Here is a 23308-nt window from a genome sequence, read left to right as displayed (position 1 = left end):
AAGATAGTGCATATAAAAGATCCCTTGCTACTAATGGAAACATGTAGCGGGATTTCTCTCTGAAACTACATGCCAAAATTACCAAATGTCAGACATCTAATAGCTGATTATTAGTAAATCAATGTGATATAGTGGAGTCGTTAAACAAAATAATATTTAACCTTTTTTAAACTATGTAACAATATCATAGGTTTCACGTTTTAAAAATATTTTCAATAGATATTTACCTAAATTACACAATTATTTAATGTTGTTTGTACTGTTAACCTGAACACAGATGGGTTACCCGAACATAAATGGTTCACCCTAGTATATCTTTTAATATATATAAAACTCTTGTATCAAAAACAAATGGACAACATAATAAACAATGAAACCGATCGTCAATCTTTACGAGTTGACAAAACACGCAAACTATTACGTCTATTACGTCTATCAATATTATTATAACAACCAATTTCAGTAACTAACCTATGTGAAAACAATTGAATCCTTACGGAGTTAAGCTAACTACAATAATATACAGATTCATGGTCTCCATATCAGTGTTAGGAAACGCCAATGGGATCGTAAGAAATGGATATGCGTGGGTGACTGCCGACAACTTTGAGATACAGCTCTGCATTTGTTTTCGTCAAAGAAGAATGAATGAATGAATGAATGAATGAATGAATGTTTTACGACACCTCAGCACAAAACATACATCGGCTAATGGGTGTCAAACTATGGTAAATGCAAAACTTAGTGGTGATGGACATCAATCTAAAACTTCAACAATTAAATTAAAACACAGTGTAAAGAACTGTGTAACATTTTTTTTACAAATATCACAGATTGGCAAAATTAAAATTTAGAATAAATCATTGGAACTACCAATGGGACCTTGTGAAATGTGTATGGGTCGGTGATTGGTCGGTCCATGACTTTATAGTATTGTTACGTTGCAGGAAATGAAAGAAACCGTTAAAAATAGACAGTAAATAGTGAAACCAACTCTCTAATAACTGACTTCATGGAAAGCCCTAAATTGAAAAGAAAGGAAGGAAGGAAGGAAAATGGTTTATTTAACGACGCACTCAACACATTTTATTTACGGATATATGGCGTCGGACATATGGTTAAGGACCACACAGATATTGATGAGTGGCTTTCCGACTAATATGTGCTATATATACTAGCTAAATGAGTGGTTTCTATTAACTGGTGGTTTGGGTGTACTGACTACGTCTTCACGTTACTAGCTTATATATGCAAGTTAAAGGTTTACCAAAGCGCATTGATCAAATGATCATCAGCTATTGGATATATATATATATATATATATATATATATATGTATGTATGTATGTATGTATCTATGTATGTATGTATGTATGTATGTATGTATGTATGTATGTATGTATGTATGTATGTATGTATATATATATATATATATATATATATATATACATATATATGTTTGTACATACATATAAACATTTTGAGCGGTTTAAAGGCACACAGTCACGGATTTAGTGGGCCTTATTTCTCTAAATGATTACGGATTATAAATGGAAATGACATTCATTTGGAATACCAAACCTCCTTATTGTATCATCCAAAATATTTTAATTGAACCACCCCAAACAGTAGGCAAATAATAAAAAAAAAAAAAAAAAAAAAAAAAAAATAAAAATAATAATAATAATAATAATAATAATAATAATAATCATAATAATAATTTGATATTATTATTATTATTATTATTATTATAATGTTGGTAAATTCAATTCGGGGTGGGGGGGTGGGGGTGGTTGTTACAGAAACACAACAATAAATTTAGAGGGGGACCCAGGAGGGTTACTGGTATAAATATATATATATATATGCCCCTTGCAATTTTGCGCATTTGAAATATGAGTTCGTAAGACAAAGTTAGGTGAACATTAGTAGGTATTGCTACATCTCAAACAGTTTCAGATCTCTCAGTTAGTTGAATACTGTATAGAAAACCCTCAAGTGTTTTAGCACTATTTGAAGTTGAACTCTTTGAGGCTTTTAAGTACCACGTGACAGCAAATGTTCAACAATAACAACACATTCATTCACAAAATAGTTTTGTTTTTTAATTTCCCCATTAAAATTTGAATGAAAGTGTGGTGACGTCACTGAGTTCCAGACGGAAGTCGCGAGGTTGTTCAGATTATTCTTCGTCATGAAATGTCAAAGGTGTTGCTGAGGCCTTGACGTGCTGCATATGTGGCGTTGTCCTCTGGATGATGATAACCACATTAGAAGCCTGCTGATGTTCTCTATTAAGACAAATAATAATAATAATTATACTACTACTACTACTACTACTACTACTACTACTACTACTACTACTACTACTACTACTACTACTACTACTACTACTACTACTACTACTACTATTACTACTACTGCTAATAATAATAATAATAGTAATAGTAATAATAATAATAATAATAATAATAATAATATTATTATTATTATTATTATTATTATTGTTATTATTTATTATTATTATATTATTATTATTATTATTATTATTATTATTATTATTATTATTATTATGAGTATTATTATTATTGAGAAGAAGAAGAAGAAGAAGAAGAAGAAGAAGAAGAAGAAGAAGAAGAAGAAGAAGAAAGAAGAAGAAGAAGAAGAAGAAGAAGAAGAAGAATATGTATTTTAAAATATATAAATACATAATTTTTAAAAACCTAAAAAGAGACAACAAAAATACAACAATAAAACAAACAAGCAAGCTGATTGCATTAGTGTTTAAAATGTTCATAATTAGTTATCTATTTGCACAATATAACTACAAGGACAGAACACAAAAAGGCCTCTTGGAATAAATGGCCGTTAATGACTTGATATAAGTTATATCATTTGAAAGGAAATTAGCAGGTTTAACCTAACAACCCGATAACCTGAAATGAATAAATAATAAGTGTATGTATTAACACAATTACCTTGTATGCCCGAATAGCCACTGATTTGTGTCCCGTTCTCTGCCTACAATACCTCATCATCAGAATTAGTGGTATTCGTGTTAGCGAAACTAATTTCATTCCTTTCATCGGCGCTGTTAGAATTAACTAATTCATGGTCCAAATTAACACTACTTAAATTTCCTAAATTGAAATTCTGTATTTCTCCTAAAGGTAAAAAAGGCACAATATCAAATTCTGGATCCAAATTTAATTCTGGTGAATTAAAGAATCATCATCGCCTTTTTCAGTCATTTTCAATTCACAAAACTCACAAGCGTGCACTGGTGTAGTTTCCACTCAAACAACTCAAATAAATTTGCACGTGCCAACTACACGTGTCTAATCCTCAAATAGTATTGCAGGTACTACGATGTAACGGTGGCTTTCAAGAAACGTGCATTCTTGTCAATTTCAATCATCAGTAGGCTATGTAATATTTGGGTGCACATTAGTTAGTAGAATAATTTTGTGAGGGTACTTTGTTTTAAGTAGCACAATGTCCTCAACCTCACGATTAGTTTTGCGTGTGAATCTCGTTTGAGGCCGTTAGGCCGAAAAGAGATTCACGAGAGCAAGGCTTCATGTCCATTCTCATCACTGGAAAAATCAAAATGCAAAGTATGGGCGTAGCAACTACTTTTACGTGCCCATATTCAAACGAGGTTCAGGCACGCCTACCCCGGACTTAGCATCTGACACTGACTAATTCCAGGACAAAAAAGGGGGAGGGTTCAGTTTGAGGTGCGCTGAAATTTGGGGAAATTTAGTGAAGTTGAGAATAACCATGTCTGGTCAAATTTAAGACAAAAAAAAAAAGGAAAGACTGCTCATCTACAGCTTGAAGGAGTTGGAGCAATTTAGAGAGACTGCCAAAAATAAAGATTATCAGATTTTTTACAAAAATATAAACAAAGTTTGGGAAATTGTGGCCAAAAAAAAAAAAAATGTCTGACAAAATGTCCATACTTATGGAGGCAGAGGATATTGGCAGGAGGGTTGGTAAGAAAGTTGTTGTCTACGCCGAGTGTAGGAGGTCCTGGAATGCGAAGTGTGGAAGGTGTTGGCTCCATGTCGCTAGGTGGCCACAGATCACAGTTATCTTCCAGTTTGGTTGTCCGGTAATATGTCCTCGCATGTAGTCTGCTGTTTGACTGATTATTTCATGGCAGACAGCTTTGAAGTGGCAACTATTTGACTGAAGTTGACATTGGAGAGTATGTAGTTTATAAGCATGTGTAACTTGTTGACATTGAAGACTTGTTTGTGATAATTCAGGCCCATGCACAAGTAGTGCTTTTTGTGTAAAATGGGTGTACTCCGGTCAGGCTTAGTGGGTGTGTTTCTTTAAACCAATATCCTGGGAGAAAGAGCTGGACAACAGAGATTGTCCTTTTCAGGGTATGTTTCACCCAGGCAGGCAAAGGTACATACACAAATCGATGAGCCTGCTGATATTAATAAAAATGCTATAGCCACTAACAGTATATAGAAACACACAGCGTAATTAATTGTTGTCTGTGGCCAGATGCTTCGCTACAAAGATGTAGGACTTGCGAAAGAGAATCTTCGTGATCCTGTGGATAGTAGCGTTGTCCATCGCCGCTATTAGCAGGCCCTGTCGGAAGATTCCCTCGTGGCGATACGTCAGCACGATTCTAGTCGTCCAATACCCGGGTAGAGTAGGGTACATCGCGAATTCGCCGCCTCCGTATGACTCGGGTAGTGGTCTGAAATATCTCTCCTGGAATCCCGGCTGTAGCTCTGACGCAATGTTGGTATTGTTGTTGTTCACCTGGTGGAGTGGTGGCCTTCAGTTTCGCAACAGCCACTGGACTCATGCCTCAGTGACAAATGCACCAGTCACTGTACGGCGTCCTGGCATCCGCGACATCGGGAAAGAATCATAGGGTTCTGCCAAAAATCTTTGCCATGGTCACATTAGATACGATGTGTTTACGGGGACCCTACGGGCTGACACATTTTTTCGGACCATCACATCTTAAGTACATCATAAGAGCATCGACAGTTGACCTTACGGCCACCGTAAGGTCACTGTATGATGCCCGTACGTTGTCCCAACATCGTAAGGGCATCGTGTGGCCTCCCTGCGATGTCTCCAGATAACGAAAAGTCACCTCAAGGCCACAAGGTGCCCCTACGATATGTCTGCAGTGGGGTTTTGATTTTAAAAATCGTACGGTCTTCAAAAAATTATAATTCCGCATTCAAACTTTCTGATGACTCTACGATGCCCAAAAATCGGTAAAACACTGGCCGGATCAACGACGGATGAAAACCTCACGGATGACCCCGAATAGTGGTCTATCCGCAGTCCCCTACGGATGTTCCAAAGTTTAACTACGGGTTTCGACGGATAACCCAAGGATTATTAAGGATAGGGAGTTCGTTGAGAACCGGGAGTGCTATGTGTCGCTACAGGTCACTACGGATTGTTATGGATTGGTACAGTTTAGTACGGACCACAATGGATGTTCACGAAAGATACCGGATCGTATCCATGGCTAACCCAGCGTCCTGATTCCTTATAGTGTGACCACGCCTGTGGCATGGCACTCTATGCAGGGTTGTTACGTATTAGTAAGGGTTTAGTAGGGATAGGTATGTATAAGTACGGGTTTAGTATGGGTTAGTAAGGATAAGAACGGATTTCCATCCGTAGTAGTTTATTGAACATGTTCAAATACCCAGTGCGGATTGGAACCACACCTACATATGATCAATGATCCAACACGGATTACTACGGATTACATAGGGATAATCCCGGATAATTCCGGATTGATTCCATAGTAATTCGGGATGGCTGTAGCATAAAACGCTCAACGATGCCCGTAGGATATTCGTAGGATATCGCCAAATCCAAACATTGTACTGGCATTTTACCCACTTACGATGCATTTGTGACTGTGTCATCATCAGGTTGGTTCTTCAGTGGGGTGGAAGTCGCTGGAGGTTCCTGGTCCTTGCTGGCTGGCGAGTCGACCACAACAACGTGTGGGACTGTAGCTAACTTGGCAGGCTTGTCAGTGGAGCTGGCTGGCTTGTCGGGTCGGGTCGGGGACACAGAAAGATCCGCTGCTTGCAGTTCGGCTGCCGATTTTGGTCACCCCTATGCCGCCCCTGGCGCACGCAGCCTTTTTCTGGATGAAATCCTCCATCTTTTTTTCTTCTTTGGGTCGCCGTACTCTAGGGTGACGGTTGCCCGTGACCCAGTGTACGCGACATAGTACTATTGACAGTTTGCCCATAAGATGCTATCATCGCCTTGAGAAGGAAAGGGAGATCTAGAACGCATGAAACAACGTCTGCTCGAATTGACGACATGACTAAAAATGCAAGGGTAGGAATGCTAAGTGATAAACAAAGCCAAGACCAAGACCAAGACCAAATTGTTCAACGTGCACATTCAGAGCAAGCTGTTGTAGCGCATGCCTGTCCTAGGCACAGGTGCTGGCCTCGACCGGCTCCTCCGTCCAGGACAGGAAAGGGTGGGGTGGGAGGAGGAGGGACCGTCTGCACTGATAGGTGCAAGTGAGCACCATCAGTTCGATCGAAGCCGGTAACAGGTGAAGGATGGTGTGGTGCTATGTAATTTGGAATGTCCCATAGGATTAAGCCAAAGGGAAATGGGTGCACATTTTGATGGAGGGAACTGGGTGCAATTTTGATGTTTGTTCTAAAAATCAAAGGTAGGGAGCTACGATAAACAAAACGTTCTTTCGTGGACGTTGTCTAACCAATCGCGTTATGTAATTTGGCTTGAGGAAACACCAGATCGGATCTATTTTAGAAAGAAAAATGCTAAATAGCCTTGTAAATAGCGTGGAGCAGGTTCTGCCACCAACGGATCTAGAATCTACTATTATGTAGTATCCATGTGCACTTTACTGCCTCCAAATCAAGTGTGTATTAGCTGTACAATTTATAGAACAAACATCGAGTTGTCCACTCAACTTTTCTCAAACATTTACGTTTACCGCTACTTGTTTTAAATTTGTATACAGTAAATATGAAGGGACAAACACTCTCTCTCTCTCTCTCTCTCTCTCTCTCTCTCTCTCTCTCTCTCTCTCTCTCTCTCTCTCTCTCTCTCTCTCTCTCTCTCTCTCTCTGTATGTCTCTCTCTCTCACTCTCTCTCTCTGAATGTATCCTCTTTGACATATAAAAAGTCCTAAGAAATCCTCAGGGAGGAAAGTCCCAAAATCTGGGAAATCCAATATGGCCGCCACCCGGCTTAGTGTCAATCATTTTTAAAAATCCAAAAGGGATAGATAATAGTACCATTTTTAGGGGGGTTTGTGGTCGAGGAATCCTATTCTGATCTTATTTTGACGATTTGAGGTCAAGCTCACCTCTTAAGGTTACCCTAATATATGGGAACAGTGATACTAGATTTTTCTGTGGGATCCACATTACAGGTTGGTGAGACTGATTGTAGATCTTGAGACATAACATGCGCTAGATGAACTTGCTCTGATATAACGGTTGGTACTGGTACTGACTGGGTGCTATTTGTGAACATTGTCCTCAGCTTATCATTGTCCTCATGTCCTCCATTTTAACCTAAACGTTCTCTTCTTTCAACATGTGCCTTTTGCTGTGCCTTTTCCATTCCATCCCTGAATCTGAGTATAGTAAGCTCTACTTAGAGTATTTGTGAGATGATAAATTGAACTTTCTGTAAATTGTTTATTTTACTTCGGAGCTACTAAAGCCAAGTCATGGGTACTGAAATGTTTGACATTTATGAGTGCAGGCACTCTATAATACCACTTTGTTTCCAGTTGTGATAATATGAGGTGTTTGGGGCTAACTATATGTACTTCTTGATTTCTATTTCATCCGGGCTACAAGAACTACTGGAGTTGATCTATGCATCCAATGCTGTAGTCCATATGCTTAGTGGCAAGGCCATTGCTCGGACAGTGCATGCACACTTCATTGTTGACGCAGCCCTCAATGCCCTGATGCTGACACATGTGCTTAATGTCCCTCTAACACGCCAACATAACAAATCAGACAGCAATGAGAATGACGATCTGTACTTGGCTGAAGCAGCTGCAAGGCCACCAGATGAACAGTCTTCAGATGTTAGTAAGAATCCGGATCTGGATGAAGCTTATATCCTCTATGAGAAACTGATGAACAGGGCTATGTCTGCTGAAGAGGTTTGTCTGTCTGATGTCCTGAAAATAATGAAAGACCGCCTTCAGAAGCAGTCTGGGTCTGCGAAGATGTCACCAGAACTTCAGCACTCTGGATTCAGTACATGGACATGCTAGACATCCTAGGCAAATACATTAGGGCAGAGCACACTGGAAACTGGACATTACATCTACAGGCCATCCAGGACATGCTGTCCTACCTGGAAGCCTCGGGTACAACATGTACGCCACATCTGCAATGGTGTGTCTGCAGCTGATGTCAAGGCTAAAAACCTGATGTCCAAAAACGTTTTGATTAGGGGTTCCACGTGATTTGACGAAGCGATCGCCTGTGGGCAGGTCTTTCATCCGACCTGATTATTGAGGAAGTTCTGATGAGAAGTTTTAAGACCAGTGCCTGCTGTGGCTGCTATCGATGTCTGCCTGTGCAGAAGTAAACCAGGCAATGCAGGAGCATACAGGGGTGAACTACAACACTGGGGAGCAAAATAAAGACATGACCAAAGCAAGACAAGCTCGTGACTAGAAGGACTAGCAGCTCTCCAGTATCTACAGGAGTGAAATCCGTTCAGCAATGACCCAAGTCTGCGGAGCATTGCCACTGGAGTCAATGCCCACCCCACCTTCAAGATCGATACAGCACAGGCAGTTGGGGCCACTATACTGAAGTCTATGGATGAGAGAACACCTGCTGAGTACACCTTCAAGAGGAAATACCAAGTTGTCACCCTAGCCATGAAGTCATCAATCAAGATTGATGGAGATCAAGTCCAGACTGATCCACAGCTCCTTTTCCAGAGACTGGTCATTGCTGTGCAGACATCAGACGAACTGGAGTCAGCCTTCAAGCATAAACTATGCAGCTACCCATCAGTCCTCTTTGATTGCTCTCTTCTGCTCCGAGAAGCACACAAGCCTTGGTGATGCCTTGGTGATGCCATCTGGGATCTTGTTGGACCTGATGTCCTAGCAGATATCCCAGATGATGGAACCCAGTATGCATTTGATGATGGGGTACTTGGTCCCGCGGATCTACATACAGAGACATCTGCCACCAGTATACTGAGTATGTAACAAAGAAGTATGGAGATGCCATGGTCGTGTTCGATGGCTATGAGAGTATAAACATGAAGGACATGACACACCAGAGAAGGTAAAAAAAAAACAAATGCTGGTGCAACTGTGACATTTGCAGCTGACATGCCTGTCATCATGAACAACGAACAGTTCCTGGCCAACAGGCAGAATAAGCAGCGATTAATTTTCATGCTGAGTGAAGAGCTGTAGAATAAAAACTGTGAGACACACCATGCCTCAGGAGATGCTGAACTGATTGTGCTGACGGCCGTGCAGTTTGCTACCGCCACCAACACTGTGCTAGTTGGTGATGACACAGACTTCCTCTGCTACCATGCAAACCTGGAATCCCATGACCTCTTCTTTTGCCCTGAGCCAAAGAAGAACATCAAGGGCAACTGCTTGATCCAGACATATGCAAGCATATCCTCTTTCTGCATGCAGTTCTTGGGTGCGCCACAACATCTCGCCTCCACGGGATCGAAAAGGAAGCTTTCCTCGAGAATTTCAAGATGCAGGAGAGAAAACATTGGCCTTACCACCCACATCAGCAGCAGCAAAGTATCACCTGCAGATGGACTTAGTCTGACAGAGTGGGGATGGCAGGAATGTGACAAGGGGTTTATGCCACTTCAGACAACCCTAGCTCATGAACATCTGCTGCGGGTCATCGGGTGCAACTGCCAGGTTGACTGCAGCACACTGAGATGCACATGCAAGAGACATAACATTGAGTGCACTCCAGCTTGTGGAAACTGCAGGAGATCTGGCTGTACGAACATATTACAGACACCATGTGATGATGATGAAGATCATGACATTGTCGAGATCTAAATTTCAACAGGTTTAGTCATTTGTGTTTCTACAATGTAGACGATGTATCACAGTGTGAATTTTAGTATTATTTTTATTATTCTTGATTATGAGATGTAAAAGTGTGTCGTATTTCAACAGACTGCTATATTTTATTTCTTATTTTCCCCCTGAATTTTATTAGGTTTGTATGATTGATATAATACTTTATTGACGGCAACTTGGATTTCGTCTTGTGTCTTCATCGTTTCTCATTATTTCAATGCTTTAAAGCTATTCCACCTAAAATAAAACATGGTATACACGAACAGACCATTCAAGCAATCATGTAAGAACACCGAAATGTGGAGAAAACAGGCATTTAGGGTAGTCTCAAACTTGGGTGATTTTAAAAAATGTCCCTCCAGAGAATTACTTAGGACTTTTTTTCTGTCATTGAGTACATATTCAGGAAACAAAATCTGTTAAGTTTGCTTTTGTTGCAATTTGTGTGAGGTTCACCAAAAATGTTGGGTAAAATGCCTGTACTATTTTGCCCATATTAATTTTAACATTATTACCAAAAACTATATAGGGTTCTCTACGCATTTTGCATGGATTGTAACTAATATCGTGAGTAAAATCATGGAAACACAATGTCATGGTGAAACGTTTTCAGGTCAGATCATTATGCCTAAACATCTCCATCATTTTTGCCTGAATGCGAAGGTTTGCCCCAAACTGTGTGTGCAGGGGGTTGGTTGGGGTGGGGGTGGAGAGGAGGTAGCTGACCCCCCCCCCCCCCCCCCCTTCCCATCTCGTACGCGAATGCTAATACTATACCGGTAACGAGTTTCAACTACAAAGTGATGACGTGTAAGCTATCCCTCGTTTATGTCCCTTTCCTGATCTGCGGGTAACTCATGCAAAACGCGTGGTTTTGAAAACACGGGTAAACCACACACAATCATGAGAAATGCACCACGGGTGTAGGTTTTGGTCAAGTTTTGTTTTTAGCGTTTTAGGTAAACCAGTGTTAACCCTAGGTTTTGATATAACCCGGTGTTACGAAACCCAAACATATGAACTCGGCCCATAATATTTATATGTAGTCCAATCTGGATTGGGTCTCCCAGTAATTCATCCTGTCTATGAGATGGTGCATATAAAAGTGTTCTTATTAGATGAAAGTTAAAAGTTTGGGATGAACGGCGAAGAAATATTGTTAACTGCACTTTTTGAAATTCTGAACCTTCCTGACTTTGAGGCCCGAGTAATTACATTGTTTTGAATATTATAGGTATTAGGCCTTTAGTGGTGTCAAATATATATATATATATATATATATATATATATATATATATATATATATATATATATATATATATATATATATTATTATTATTATTATTATTATTATTATTATTATTATTATTATTGATGTCTCCTGTGTAGGTTCAGGGTCGTTGTGTACTCTTGTGAAATTATCAATAACAACATTGACATTCATGATTTCACTCACTGTCTGTTTACTTATTTTCGTACTTATACCCAGTTAAGGTTCAAGCAGGCTATCCTGTCCACACATATCAGCAATATACGCGCTGACTGTCCAGGACAGTTGGTTGGTGATAAGTTAGAGAGAAGTGGGTGTCGTGGTCTTACACCTAGCCATTCAGTTGTTAAACTCGCACTGGATGGGAGCCGGTACCGGTATGTGAACCCAGTACCTACCAGCCTACCAATCGATGGCCGGTGCTGCAAAATGAATAACTGTACGCCAACTATTTGTTTGTAGCTTGAGTAAACCGCAGCTTTATTTCTGAAATCTGATCATCACGATGGTGGCTGATTTTACCTTGTCACGTTTTTGTCGCAATGTCACTTTATTTGATTATATCAGGGGTTTCCCCGGGTCCGTTAGACGTAGCGGCCCGACACGCCTTGGTTCGTAAAGTAAGCGCTTTGACGGCGTGGAAGCGCCTTAAATCAATTGCCGCTACGCCTTGATTTGAAGTGCTTTAGAAAAACAATTTTCACAAGTACGAGCATGGAACTCGACTACCTCTTGCAAACAACTTGTGTACCAGTATATCAAGCACACCTAATTACTATGACAGGTAAAACACTTCCTAAATACCTAACAATGGACCAGTCGTCTGCTCACAACTGGTGTTTAGTAATTTTACCACATCTACTGGGACCACTAATCCGTCAGGAAGGCGCTTACGCGTAGCGGGATTCTCGTACCGAGCAATCAAGCTTCAAGGCCGATCAAAGAATTTGCCCATTGACAGAATCAACTGTACCATTTAACTGAATAAACGATAGGTGAAGCACTTTTTTAGAAGTACAGTTAAGTTGGCAATCAATCATTTCTATCCTAACACCCCCTTCCCAAAACTTCCACACACTGCCGGTAGCCAAATTAGCCATTGGCTTATTAAAAAATATTTTTTTAAAAATGGCTAATAAAATGTGCAAGTGGCTAAACTTTTGGCTAAACCATTTTCTACCTTCTGATGTGAACAAACGGTTACGTATCTATCCGACAGCTCAAACATAATAATAATACCAAATATTCAATTAGCGTAATAGCGATCTCGCAACCAGTAACGAGAAAATCCAGAATACAGCGTAGGCCTTATGATGTTTGTTTATTTTAATAATCACTGTTATTAAATTTAACCGTATGCATTCGACATGTATGGCAGCAATGTGACGGTAATTCAATGTCTGGAAGATCTGTAACTTGTTATTTTAACTTTGTAAAGTCTTTGAACCAAAGTAATAAAAACAAACTGACAGTGCGTGTCAATTGGAATACGCATGCCAGTTCAGGGTCAAAAGACATGTAGGGCCATCCCAAGAGCTGGGTTCAGCCAGATCGAACGAAAACAAAACGTTCGCTACACTGGTTTGTGCGCTTCACGTTAAACCAAATGGACACAACGGACACCAATCAAATAGTTCGCGAACGTTAGGAACAACGTTCGTTGGCTGAACCGAGGAAAGCTATCGACGCGAATATACGTCACGCTTCAGTCAGCTGACACCCACGTGTCAAGAGGCTTCGCTGCGGACATTGAACAATACGATTACACAGAAGTAAATCTTGATGTAAATTTGTAGAAAAACAATAGTTGTTTGCATCAATGAATACCTAACGGCAGTTTAATTTATTTCCTTTGTCTTTGTTAATTTTGTACCTATGGTCGAGAGATCGCGATCTCGGGAAATGAACATGCATTATTTATACAAATTGCAATTAAACGTACACTGAATTAGCTTACAATAATCATACTTGTTAGATAATGTTAAATATATATTTGTACGACGATGAGGTGACATTTAATAAGTTAGCTGGATTTTAAAAAGACCGTAAATTTTAATTTTATTAAAGGGACATTCCTGAGTTTGTTGCCATGTACGATGTTTCCGTCAAATAAAATATTTCTACGATTAAACTTACATATTAAATATATTTTCTTGTTTAGAATATCAGTGTCTGTATATTCAATTTGTTTCTGGTCGTCTTAATATTTATAACAAACCCAAACTAGATTCTGTGTGCAAATAATTTCGTACGTACGAAAAAATAATATTTTAGGAAATAAAATTTAACCTAGTAAAAATATTAGAACGATCAGAAACACGTTTAATATACAGCCACTAATATTTTATGCAGAAACTATATTTGATATGTAATTACAATCGATAAAAAGGCTCTGTTAGTCGATAACATATTAAAAGTTGCAGCAAACTCAGGAATGTCCCTTGAAGGTTTTTGTGAAGTCGGCATTCTTAGCCTAGGTATTTCATAAGCAGAAATCACAACAAGCATTTAACACGACGCTGAAATCAACAGCAACAACATGGCACAAATTATGAAATTGTTGGGGGTGGGGAACTGATGGGTTACTTTTAAAAAAAGAGCATGATTAGCGGGATTAAAGGCAAACACTTAACTATTTTCAACCCACTACCCGACTTATTTTGTGTTATACTGATTCTAAAAATGTAAGAGCCTTAAAAAATTCTGGGGAAAGGCCTGTATATCTCTATTTTAATGGCGACAAAGCCAAAACGCGACATGACACAACCCAGTCATCAGAGTTCACAGGTGTTGTTTTCATACTGCTTCACGATTCGTCATCTAAAACTGTTCACAGATGAATCCTGCTCTATTGTGACAACCCCAGTCATTCCAGCGGAAGCCAAAATTGCGTCTCATGTCTACGCAGTCTTCTGACCCTCCTGCATTATTTGGTTGGCCTGCATTCCAGTTGGTGTACTTTACAGTTGTACGTGATTTTGTTGACATCCACTGAAAATGACCTTCAGCTTGAAGATCGTTTGCCCCGATCCAGTAGATAGAACCTAAGAAAACAAAAATTAAATTAAACTATTATTATTTGGGGATTTCTTTACTTTAGAAGCACATAGCCTTTTTTGCTATACATTTTGGAAGCTATGTTAGCGCTACGAAATGTTGAAACGATCGTAGGCTCTACGTCACTACAACATGTCATAGTGGCGTCATAGCCTACTATGATTTTACGATTTCGTAGCCCTAAGATAAGATCAAAAATATGGACCCATACCTGGTGATTACAAAACGTTTAAAGTCTAGACTCGAGACTCTAATAGACTCTGAGACAGTAACGTCACGGCAACGTCATACAAACTGCATGTGTGTGACGTCATTTGAGATTGAATCTGGGACTCTAAATGTTTTATAAGCACGGGCCCTGGTCTCAATCGTTCAAAAGCATAATTGAATTTACCTTGGGTTAATCTAATATCAGTCCTATCAGCCAAATAATCAAATACAAATAACTTTAGATTTGGTTATGAATAGATACTACTGATAGTTAAAAAAATAAATGTTCAACATTTTCTGTCAAATGATTATTTGACAAACGCAGTCTGTTATTATTATATTATTATTATTATTATTATTATTATTATTATTATTATTATTTCACTACACAAATATACAATATAGTACTGATACATCGAGTTGTTAGTGCCAGAACCCACTACATGGCGAATTATACAAAAATGAGTTAATCACCTTGTCAGCATCGTGGGAAGGTGTACTGTTATTTCACAATGTCTCATTCAAATCAATTATTTATTTATGCTTTTATACATCAGAACCCAAACCAATTATCTTTTATTTCCATTTCCGCAAAAGGCCAAAACCATGTTTTCAGCACTATCTTATTCTCTCTAGAATTTTGTAGTATCACCCACAGCTGTTAGCTTACAACATTGGATTGTGGTGGGCTGTAAACTGTGTGAGAAGATTGAATACTAGGTGCCATACCGCATGATACGCTAATGACACATGCTAGCTCTAAATATTTACTTCCAGCGATGGTGTTTTATGTAAACTATATCTGGCTGGGTGTTTTGGCTTACAAAGAAATAACAACTCTGGCAGATGTAGCTAGAATTAATTGTTTACGCATCACGATGACCGGTCCGTTGGTGATAATATGAGATGGACTGCAGACAATGAAGGGGGGGGGGGGGGGGGGGGGGGGGGGGGGGGGGGGGCTGGTAGTGGAATGTGGTAAAATGTGTGCATTGTTAACTAGTTGCTGAATAAATGCCGGTTATGTAAATAGTTTGATCAGAAGTGATTGCAGAGGTCATTTAGTTCTACAGAAGAAACTTTTATTTTCCCTTATTTTAGTTTGAATAGTTACTATGTGTATTAGAGAAAAACAAAACATATAACTAAATTAATTTGCCGGGGGTAGGACGTAGCCCAGTAGTAAAGTGCTGGCCTGTGTGCGTTCAGTCTAGAATCGATCCCTGTTAGTGGAATCATTGGCCTATTTCTCGTTCCAGCCAGTGCTTCACAACTGGTGTTACAGACCATGACATGTACTGTCCTGTCTGTGGGATGATGCCTATATTAAAGATCCCTTGGTGCTAATAAAAAAAATAGTTGTCCATAAAGTTTCCTCTCTAAAATATATTTGTGGTCATTAACCACATGTCTGACACCACATACCTGTAGTTGTGTTGGGTGCGTCATTAAATATATATATATATATATATATATATATATATATATATATATATATATATATATATATTTTTTTAAATTTTTTTTATATTTTTATTAGTTTTTTTATTATTATTATTATTATTATTTTTTTAAATGACTCCCATATGCAACAACCTTAGTTAAAAATTATGAACTAGCTATGTCTGTATTGTGTAGACAATTTGAATATGATATGCAAAATAAAATGTTTTATGGCCATACACAATAAAATATTTTAATTTACTTAACAGGAAATTAGTTTATATTATTTCGAAGGTATCATCACAGGATTGTAACTTTTCTAGTCATTGTATATTTTATAAACATTATTTAATATTTGACATATAGCTGAAAATGAATTAGTAGATACAGGTCAAACATTTTTCTTTAAATCAGAGTCCATTCATGGTAGTTCATATTATAACTAATTGGTTAGAAGAAGCTACCCCATTGTGTAAATGACATCAAATAAATATGCATACTAATAATAAATATTGTTCATTGTAGTAGTTGAAATGTATGCACATTCATATTTTCTGGGCTAAAATATCTAGATATTACTACATTAACTGGAATAATTGTAGCATTTCAGATGTTCAAATGATGAGGGATCTCTTGTCATTATAACACAAAGTGGTTACTGCTATAGTGTGTTTAAATAAAATGTGTGTATGTATATCAATCTGCGAGCGCATTAGAAAAACATTATACTTAATCACGTACCAGATCAATGCTGATGACGAATGCATTAAACTGTATTTAGATATTTGTACACCTGGTCTCAGTGTACTTAATAGCATTCACTGTTATCATTATTATAACATCAATTTATTAAATATTTTAATCAACAATATTTATTCAATGAACAAATTAAAATGTTTTCAAAACATTGAGAGTCAAAACATAAAACTATACCTGCAAATGTGTCTTATTTTTAATCTACAATTACCGCAATGTATTTGCAATTGATATATACTCTTCAAAAAAAGAAACGCAAAAGGGTACAAATGGGTTATAACTCCGATTTTATGTTTCCTACCGGTTCATGCTTTGTGAATATAAGGTCATTGCATGTCCCAAACACATTCCCACGGTTACATTCGATAAAACGCAGCTACTGTACAATAAAGTTCCAAAATGTGAATATTCGCAAAAACGCAGCCACGTGCAAACCATGTCACCACTGCACGTGCGTTGTCTGCACGTGCAACATGAACACCGACAGTATAAAAGTGCGGGGTGTTCGCTTGCCTGGCCTCTGTATCTGGCCGACAGTTGACAATCCAGGACATGCCACGTCTCAGTGAACCGCAGAGAAACAATGCCATCGGCCGACTAGACGCAGGCGAATCCAGAACGGCCGTTGCCAGGGCATTACATGTGTCCCCAAGCACCATCTCCTGACTGTGGGACCGTTACCAGCAACATGGATCAACACGTGACCTCCCTAGATCCGGTCGACCACGGGTCACTACCCCCGGGCAGGACCGCTACATCCGGGTACGCCACCTTCGGGAACGATTGACTACTGCCACCTCCACAGCCGCAGCAATACCAGGTTTGCGCAGGATATCCGACCAGACCATACGGAACCGCCTACGTGAGGTAGGAATTCGTGCCAGACGTCCAGTTCGAGGTGTCAGCTTAACACCACAACACCGCCGACTCCGACGGCAGTGGTGCCAGATTCATCGACAATGGCCTCAACTGCGATGGAGACAGGTGTGGTTCAGTGACGAGTCCCGATTTCTGCTCCGAAGTCATGATGGAAGATGTCGCGTGTATAGGCGTCGTGGTGAACGTTATGTGGCAAACTGCGTGCAGGAAGTGGACAGATTCGGCGGGGGTAGTGTCATGGTGTGGGCAGCCATCTCACACACTGGCAGAACTGACCTGGTGCACGTGCAGGGCAACCTGAATGCACAGGGCTACATTGACCAGATCCTCCGGCCACACATCGTTCCAGTTATGGCCAACGCCAACGCAGTGTTCCAACATGACAACGCCAGGCCTCACACAGCACGTCTCACAACGGCTTTCCTACAGAACAACAACATTAATGTCCTTCCTTGGCCATCGATATCACCGGATTTGAACCCAATTGAGCATCTATGGGACGAGTTGGACCGACGCCTCCGACAGCGACAACCACAGCCCCAGACCCTGCTCGAGCTGGCAGCAGCCTTGCAGGCCGAGTGGGCCACCATCCCCCGGGACGTCATCCGTACTCTGGTTGCTTCAATGGGCAGGCGGTGCCAGGCAGTTGTCAACACACGCGGAGGCCACACCCGGTATTGACTCCAGATGACCTTGACCTTGGTGGTGTGTCCTATCACTTAATCACAATGGAATAGAGTGAATTGTGAACAATCCTGCAACATTTGGTAATTATCGGACTCACCATTCAATAATTAAATCAATTCTCCAAATGTTACGACAATGTGGTTTTGCGTTTCTTCTTTTGAAGAGTATATGATAAGACTAGAAGAGTAGTTCATTCCTGTACACGCATACAGTATATCACCCATGTCAGCATAGTTCAGTGGTACAAGTAGATATATGATTGATTACCCTTAGTGGACCCATCGGCTTTTACCTTACCCAGTGCCCAGAACTGGTACATTAAAGATTGTGGTATGTACTTTCCTGCCAATGGGGAAGTGCATATAAATGATATTTTGTCGCTGTTTTGCTGAAGCAGCTACTATGCTGGTAACAATTTTCCTTTTACATGTTATAGATCAAGTGTCGAAATACCTCACAGAGAGGACATATGATAACTATGGTTTGAAAATATAATGTGCTGGCGTGCCATTAAATATTTCTTTCCCATCCATGCCAATATCCAACTAGTCAACAGACCTTAACGGCGCATATATATATATATAGCCACGATTTTATATTGAGGGGGGGGGGGGGGGGTGTTGGGGGGTGGAGTGGGGATAGTTGGCACTGGTTTTTTCACATGTTATCGGGCGACATGCAATATAGAAGTTGGTATTGTGGAAAAGACGTATATTTGAGAAGGCACGGTCCTCTTCTGTCCAATTCCTGGCTACCCGGATACGCCAATGCATATCTGTGCAATTTAAGGTATATCAATCAATAGATTTTGGTTTCAACACAGTTACCTTAAATAGTATTACTTGCATATATATAATGTACTCAACAAAATGAATTAACGACCAGTAGAATTGTAGTAATTATTTGTTAATGCCATATTATTTTAGTAAGTTTTAATCACAGATAACTTCTAAATATTGTTTCAGTAACATCTGACCCATGTTACATGCAAACATCTTGCACACAATGAGGTTTTTTTTAGCATTCTGCTAGGAATCATTCACATTGATTGTAAACACATTTGTCATTTTATTCTCTCTAAATTGCTGTTTAAATCATTAAGTTGAAGAACATTTGTTTTAGAACATGTCAAAATGTAGACACTTTACAATGAATGAAAACTTTTAAAGAAAAATGCTGAATATAGTTACTAGCCCTTTATTAATTTTGTTTCGTTAAATTACTATGTATTAAAAATCATTAAATGTATTAACTTATCTTAACTGTTAAATTAACATTATAAATTCAGTCAGTATCTCAACACTACAGATATGGTGCAGTTTACTCTGACAGCTTACATTTCGTGTTTAATTAGTGTATAAATATATATGTTATAACTGGTTTTAAGGCTTTGCTTTGTTTCACAAATTGTTTTTCTAAAGTTGTTAAGTGCTTCTAGTAACCTGCTACAATACCAAGGGGCCAGATTCACCATCCCAGTGTAGGAAAAGGTTACAGTGCACACAGCTGGAAACACCCCTGACCCTTGCCAGTGGCTGTCATCCAGAGATAATTTGTTATTGTTTACAATTACTCCCTGCCTCCAGTACATTTTTAAAGTATTAACAACACAGACCCAATTAGGTGTTTCAGAGCTGCGGCGAAATGGAAAGTTTACCGTATGCCACTTGGACTCACTGCAAGGTAACATTATTCTTGACTTGAGATTTCACACAATTTGTCACATGCTATACCGTAAGAAAAAAATTGTTTATAAAATAGCTTGCTCTGGCATGCTGGCTGGAGCTGTTTGTGTTCAAGTTCCAGGAGTCAGACTAAATTAAATATTTATTCATCTAATTACATCATGATCTATTATTATTAGCAGACAAAAAGTTTTATACTAAACAAATAACTGCTAGCATTAAAAAGCAAAATATATAGCAAAAGTTTCCGATTTTTAAGTGCATTCCAAAGTTTCCAGTGCAGTTTTCTCAGATTGAAGTGGAATGGAAATAAGTGGTTCTGGCACTAACCCCTCGACATAGTGATGAAATAAACACATAAGGATACAATAAATGATGCATTATGAAATGGGTTCATACGTATTAATATTAATATTAACATAATAATCAATTTTATATATTTTGTAAATATAATGTACCCATAAATAATTTTAAAACATAAATATACATTATACTTTATAGAATTAGTTTTCTCCAACAATTCCACTGTTTTCAAATTTGATTGTTCTGTTATTTATTATGGAAATGTACATATCTATCTGATAATACATGTTCAGACTATTCTGGAAGCCAGTTAACGTTAGTTGTTGAATTGTGCATTTTAATTTGTATATGTATAGTTCAGTAATTAACAGCATTAAATTGATCTATATCTATATTATCTATCTATCTATCTATCTATCTATCTATCTATCTATATATATATATATATATCTATATCTATATCTATATCTATATCTATATCTATATCTATATATCTATATCTATATATCTACATATCTATATCTATCTATCTGTTATTGGTTGTAAGTAATGAAACACTAATGATGCACACATCGGCCTCAGTGTTGTAGTGATTAAGCCATCGGCCTCAAGGCTGACAGGCACTAGGTTCACATTCCAGTACGTTCACGTTCACATTCAAGTGTAAGGCCACTACACCGACTTCCCTCTCACTAACCACTAACTAAGTAGACTCGACAAAGAGCCCAGATAGCTTGGTTGTGTGCCCAGGACAGAATGATTGAACCTTAATTGGGTATAATCATCAATATAGTGATGCTTCACATCACTAATGAAATTGTTTATATGGTTGCTAAAATCTCAGTCGGTATTCACTTTTAGGGCTAAATATATATACAAGTAATATCAGGACCTATATGGGGTCATGACCTACTTGCTCGTGACCTTGACATTGGTATGTGTTAGGAGGCAATAACCTCGGTGCAGGTATGCGACCTTGACATGTATGTGCGTGATCGACTTCCGCCTTGAGTTAGGGCCCGTATCTTTGAGTACCTGCAAAAGTCAAATAGGTTTGAGTACCTGTAAAAGTCAAATAGGTTTGAGTACCTGTAAAAGTCAAATAGCTGAAACTATTAAAGCAAGAGAAAGATGAGAAGAATGTTCTATCACCTCGGTGCCAATGTCCATGTCAGTGTCGACAAAAACACTGCGTGAGTGGACATTCGTCACTGGTAGTGGTGTGTTGACGTGGTCAAGCCTTCAAGAAAAGGGATTTTTCTTCACCTCGACCAATGACAGAAGATGAAAGACTGTTTCAAGGTCATGTATGACTGTGACAGAACTGAAATCTGTAGTATCCTGTGTCATACAGGAAGACCATCAAAACCAGACGAGATTCATGCAGTGTCCCTTCTGTAATCTGAACGGATGTCATCATGGGACTGATTATTGATCCGACATCGCAAGACTGACCTGAATGGTATTTAGGGGGATGTGTGTCTTTCCAGATGTGGGTAGAGTTTGGAAAATTTAGCAGAGTTGATGATAACCAAGTCTGGTAACAATTAAAGGCCAAACAAAATGTCTGCGTGCTCATCCAAATTTCGAAGGTGATTTGAGCAATTTAGATGGACTGCCAAAAATAAAGTACGTCAGACTATTTACGAAAACAATAAACAAAGTTTTTGAAATGACTGCCAAAACATTTTAAGTCTGATAAAAAAAAGTCCATACTGATAGGGGGCGAAGGAGAGTAGTAGGGATGTTGTCGTCTAAGGTGATCCATTGCAATTGGTGACGTGCAGCTGAGGCACGTGCTGGCGGTAAACAAAGGACGCTACTTGTTTGACAATGGCTGAACAATCCTTTCCACAGATGATCTTGAAAATCCTATGGGACGTCACGTTGTCCACAAAGGTGAGTAGCTGCCCCTGTTGGTAAAGGCCTCCCCGTCTAACAGTAACGCACAAAACCGGACGTCGCTCCTCGAGCGTGACTGTGCAGGGCGAAGTACCTTCTGCACTGCTAGTTGGTAACTGCTTGTTGAATTTATGCTTCGGCTTACTGAACACCTGCCTGACTTCCTCGATGTTAGTTCTAACAAGACGGCGGTATCGCTGTTGTGGCTTGCCGGCCTCAAGTCACCACTGTCCATCTTGTCTCAGGTCTGGTTGCGGCGGTTGGCTGAGAGAAGGGCATGGCTTGGCCGGTTGCCCACACCGTTGAGTAGTTGACTTCCTCTTGCCAACGGCACCCTATCGGGCCAGTGACTCAACGGGGGCCACCTGTGGAGGTCCTTCGAACATTGTTATGTTTAGTGGTCCCAAGGCGCCAGTGACCAATCAGTTGCGGAGTGGTCTGGTGCCGCTTCCTTCTTCCTGGTCTTCTGAGATCCTGCTTTGAGTGACGAAGCAGAAGTAGCCGCCGCCGATGGTTTAGCCACCAGTTCCCCCCCCCCCCACCCCGCACCTCCCCCCTCCGTGCTTGTAGTTAGGTCTGTAATGAGGGAGCTCCGTGATGTTGGTTCGGAACATCCGCTGGTCACTGGACTTCAGTTTGCCACCGTGTAAAATCAAGGGTTCTTCCACTGGAATGGGTGATTTCAGCTGTTCTGACTTCCTTCACAGTTGGGCAGCGCCTCCCTCTTGTTGACGGCACCGAAGTAGAAGTATATGTCCCAGTCCGCAGCGGCTCTGAACGCATTGCTGTATGTGGATCCGCCACTGGCATGTTTGGCAAGTCTGAGGTGGTTGGGGTTTGAGCCTCTTCCTTCACCTTCTTTGCAGGATCGGCGTTGAGCGACGAAGCAGAAGGAGCCGTCGCTGGTGGTTTAGCCACCGGTTTTGCGCCCCCCCCCCCCTCACCCCCCGTGCCACCCATGGCGTACGTTTCCTCTTCCTGCATCTTCCTTTCTTCGGT

The 23308-nt window shown here is 39.6% G+C and overlaps 1 protein-coding gene across 2 annotated transcripts in view; it reads right to left on the bottom strand.

Moving 5' to 3' along the window:
- Positions 1-14103: 14103 nt before the first annotated feature.
- LOC121373413 (perlucin-like) overlaps positions 14104-23308 on the bottom strand; it is a 30934-nt gene continuing 21729 nt past the window's right edge. For both annotated transcript variants that reach the window (XM_041500059.1, XM_041500058.1), the window contains exon 4: positions 14104-14431. In XM_041500059.1, coding sequence (XP_041355993.1) covers positions 14208-14431 — 224 coding nt within the window. In that variant the 3' untranslated portion in view covers positions 14104-14207. The remainder of the gene's footprint in view (positions 14432-23308) is intronic.

This window comes from Gigantopelta aegis, chromosome 5, assembly GCF_016097555.1.
Source record: "Gigantopelta aegis isolate Gae_Host chromosome 5, Gae_host_genome, whole genome shotgun sequence".
Classification (NCBI taxonomy): Eukaryota; Metazoa; Mollusca; class Gastropoda; order Neomphalida; family Peltospiridae; genus Gigantopelta; species Gigantopelta aegis.
Note: the sequence above shows the minus strand (reverse complement) of the source record. Positions and strands in the feature narration are given on the sequence as shown.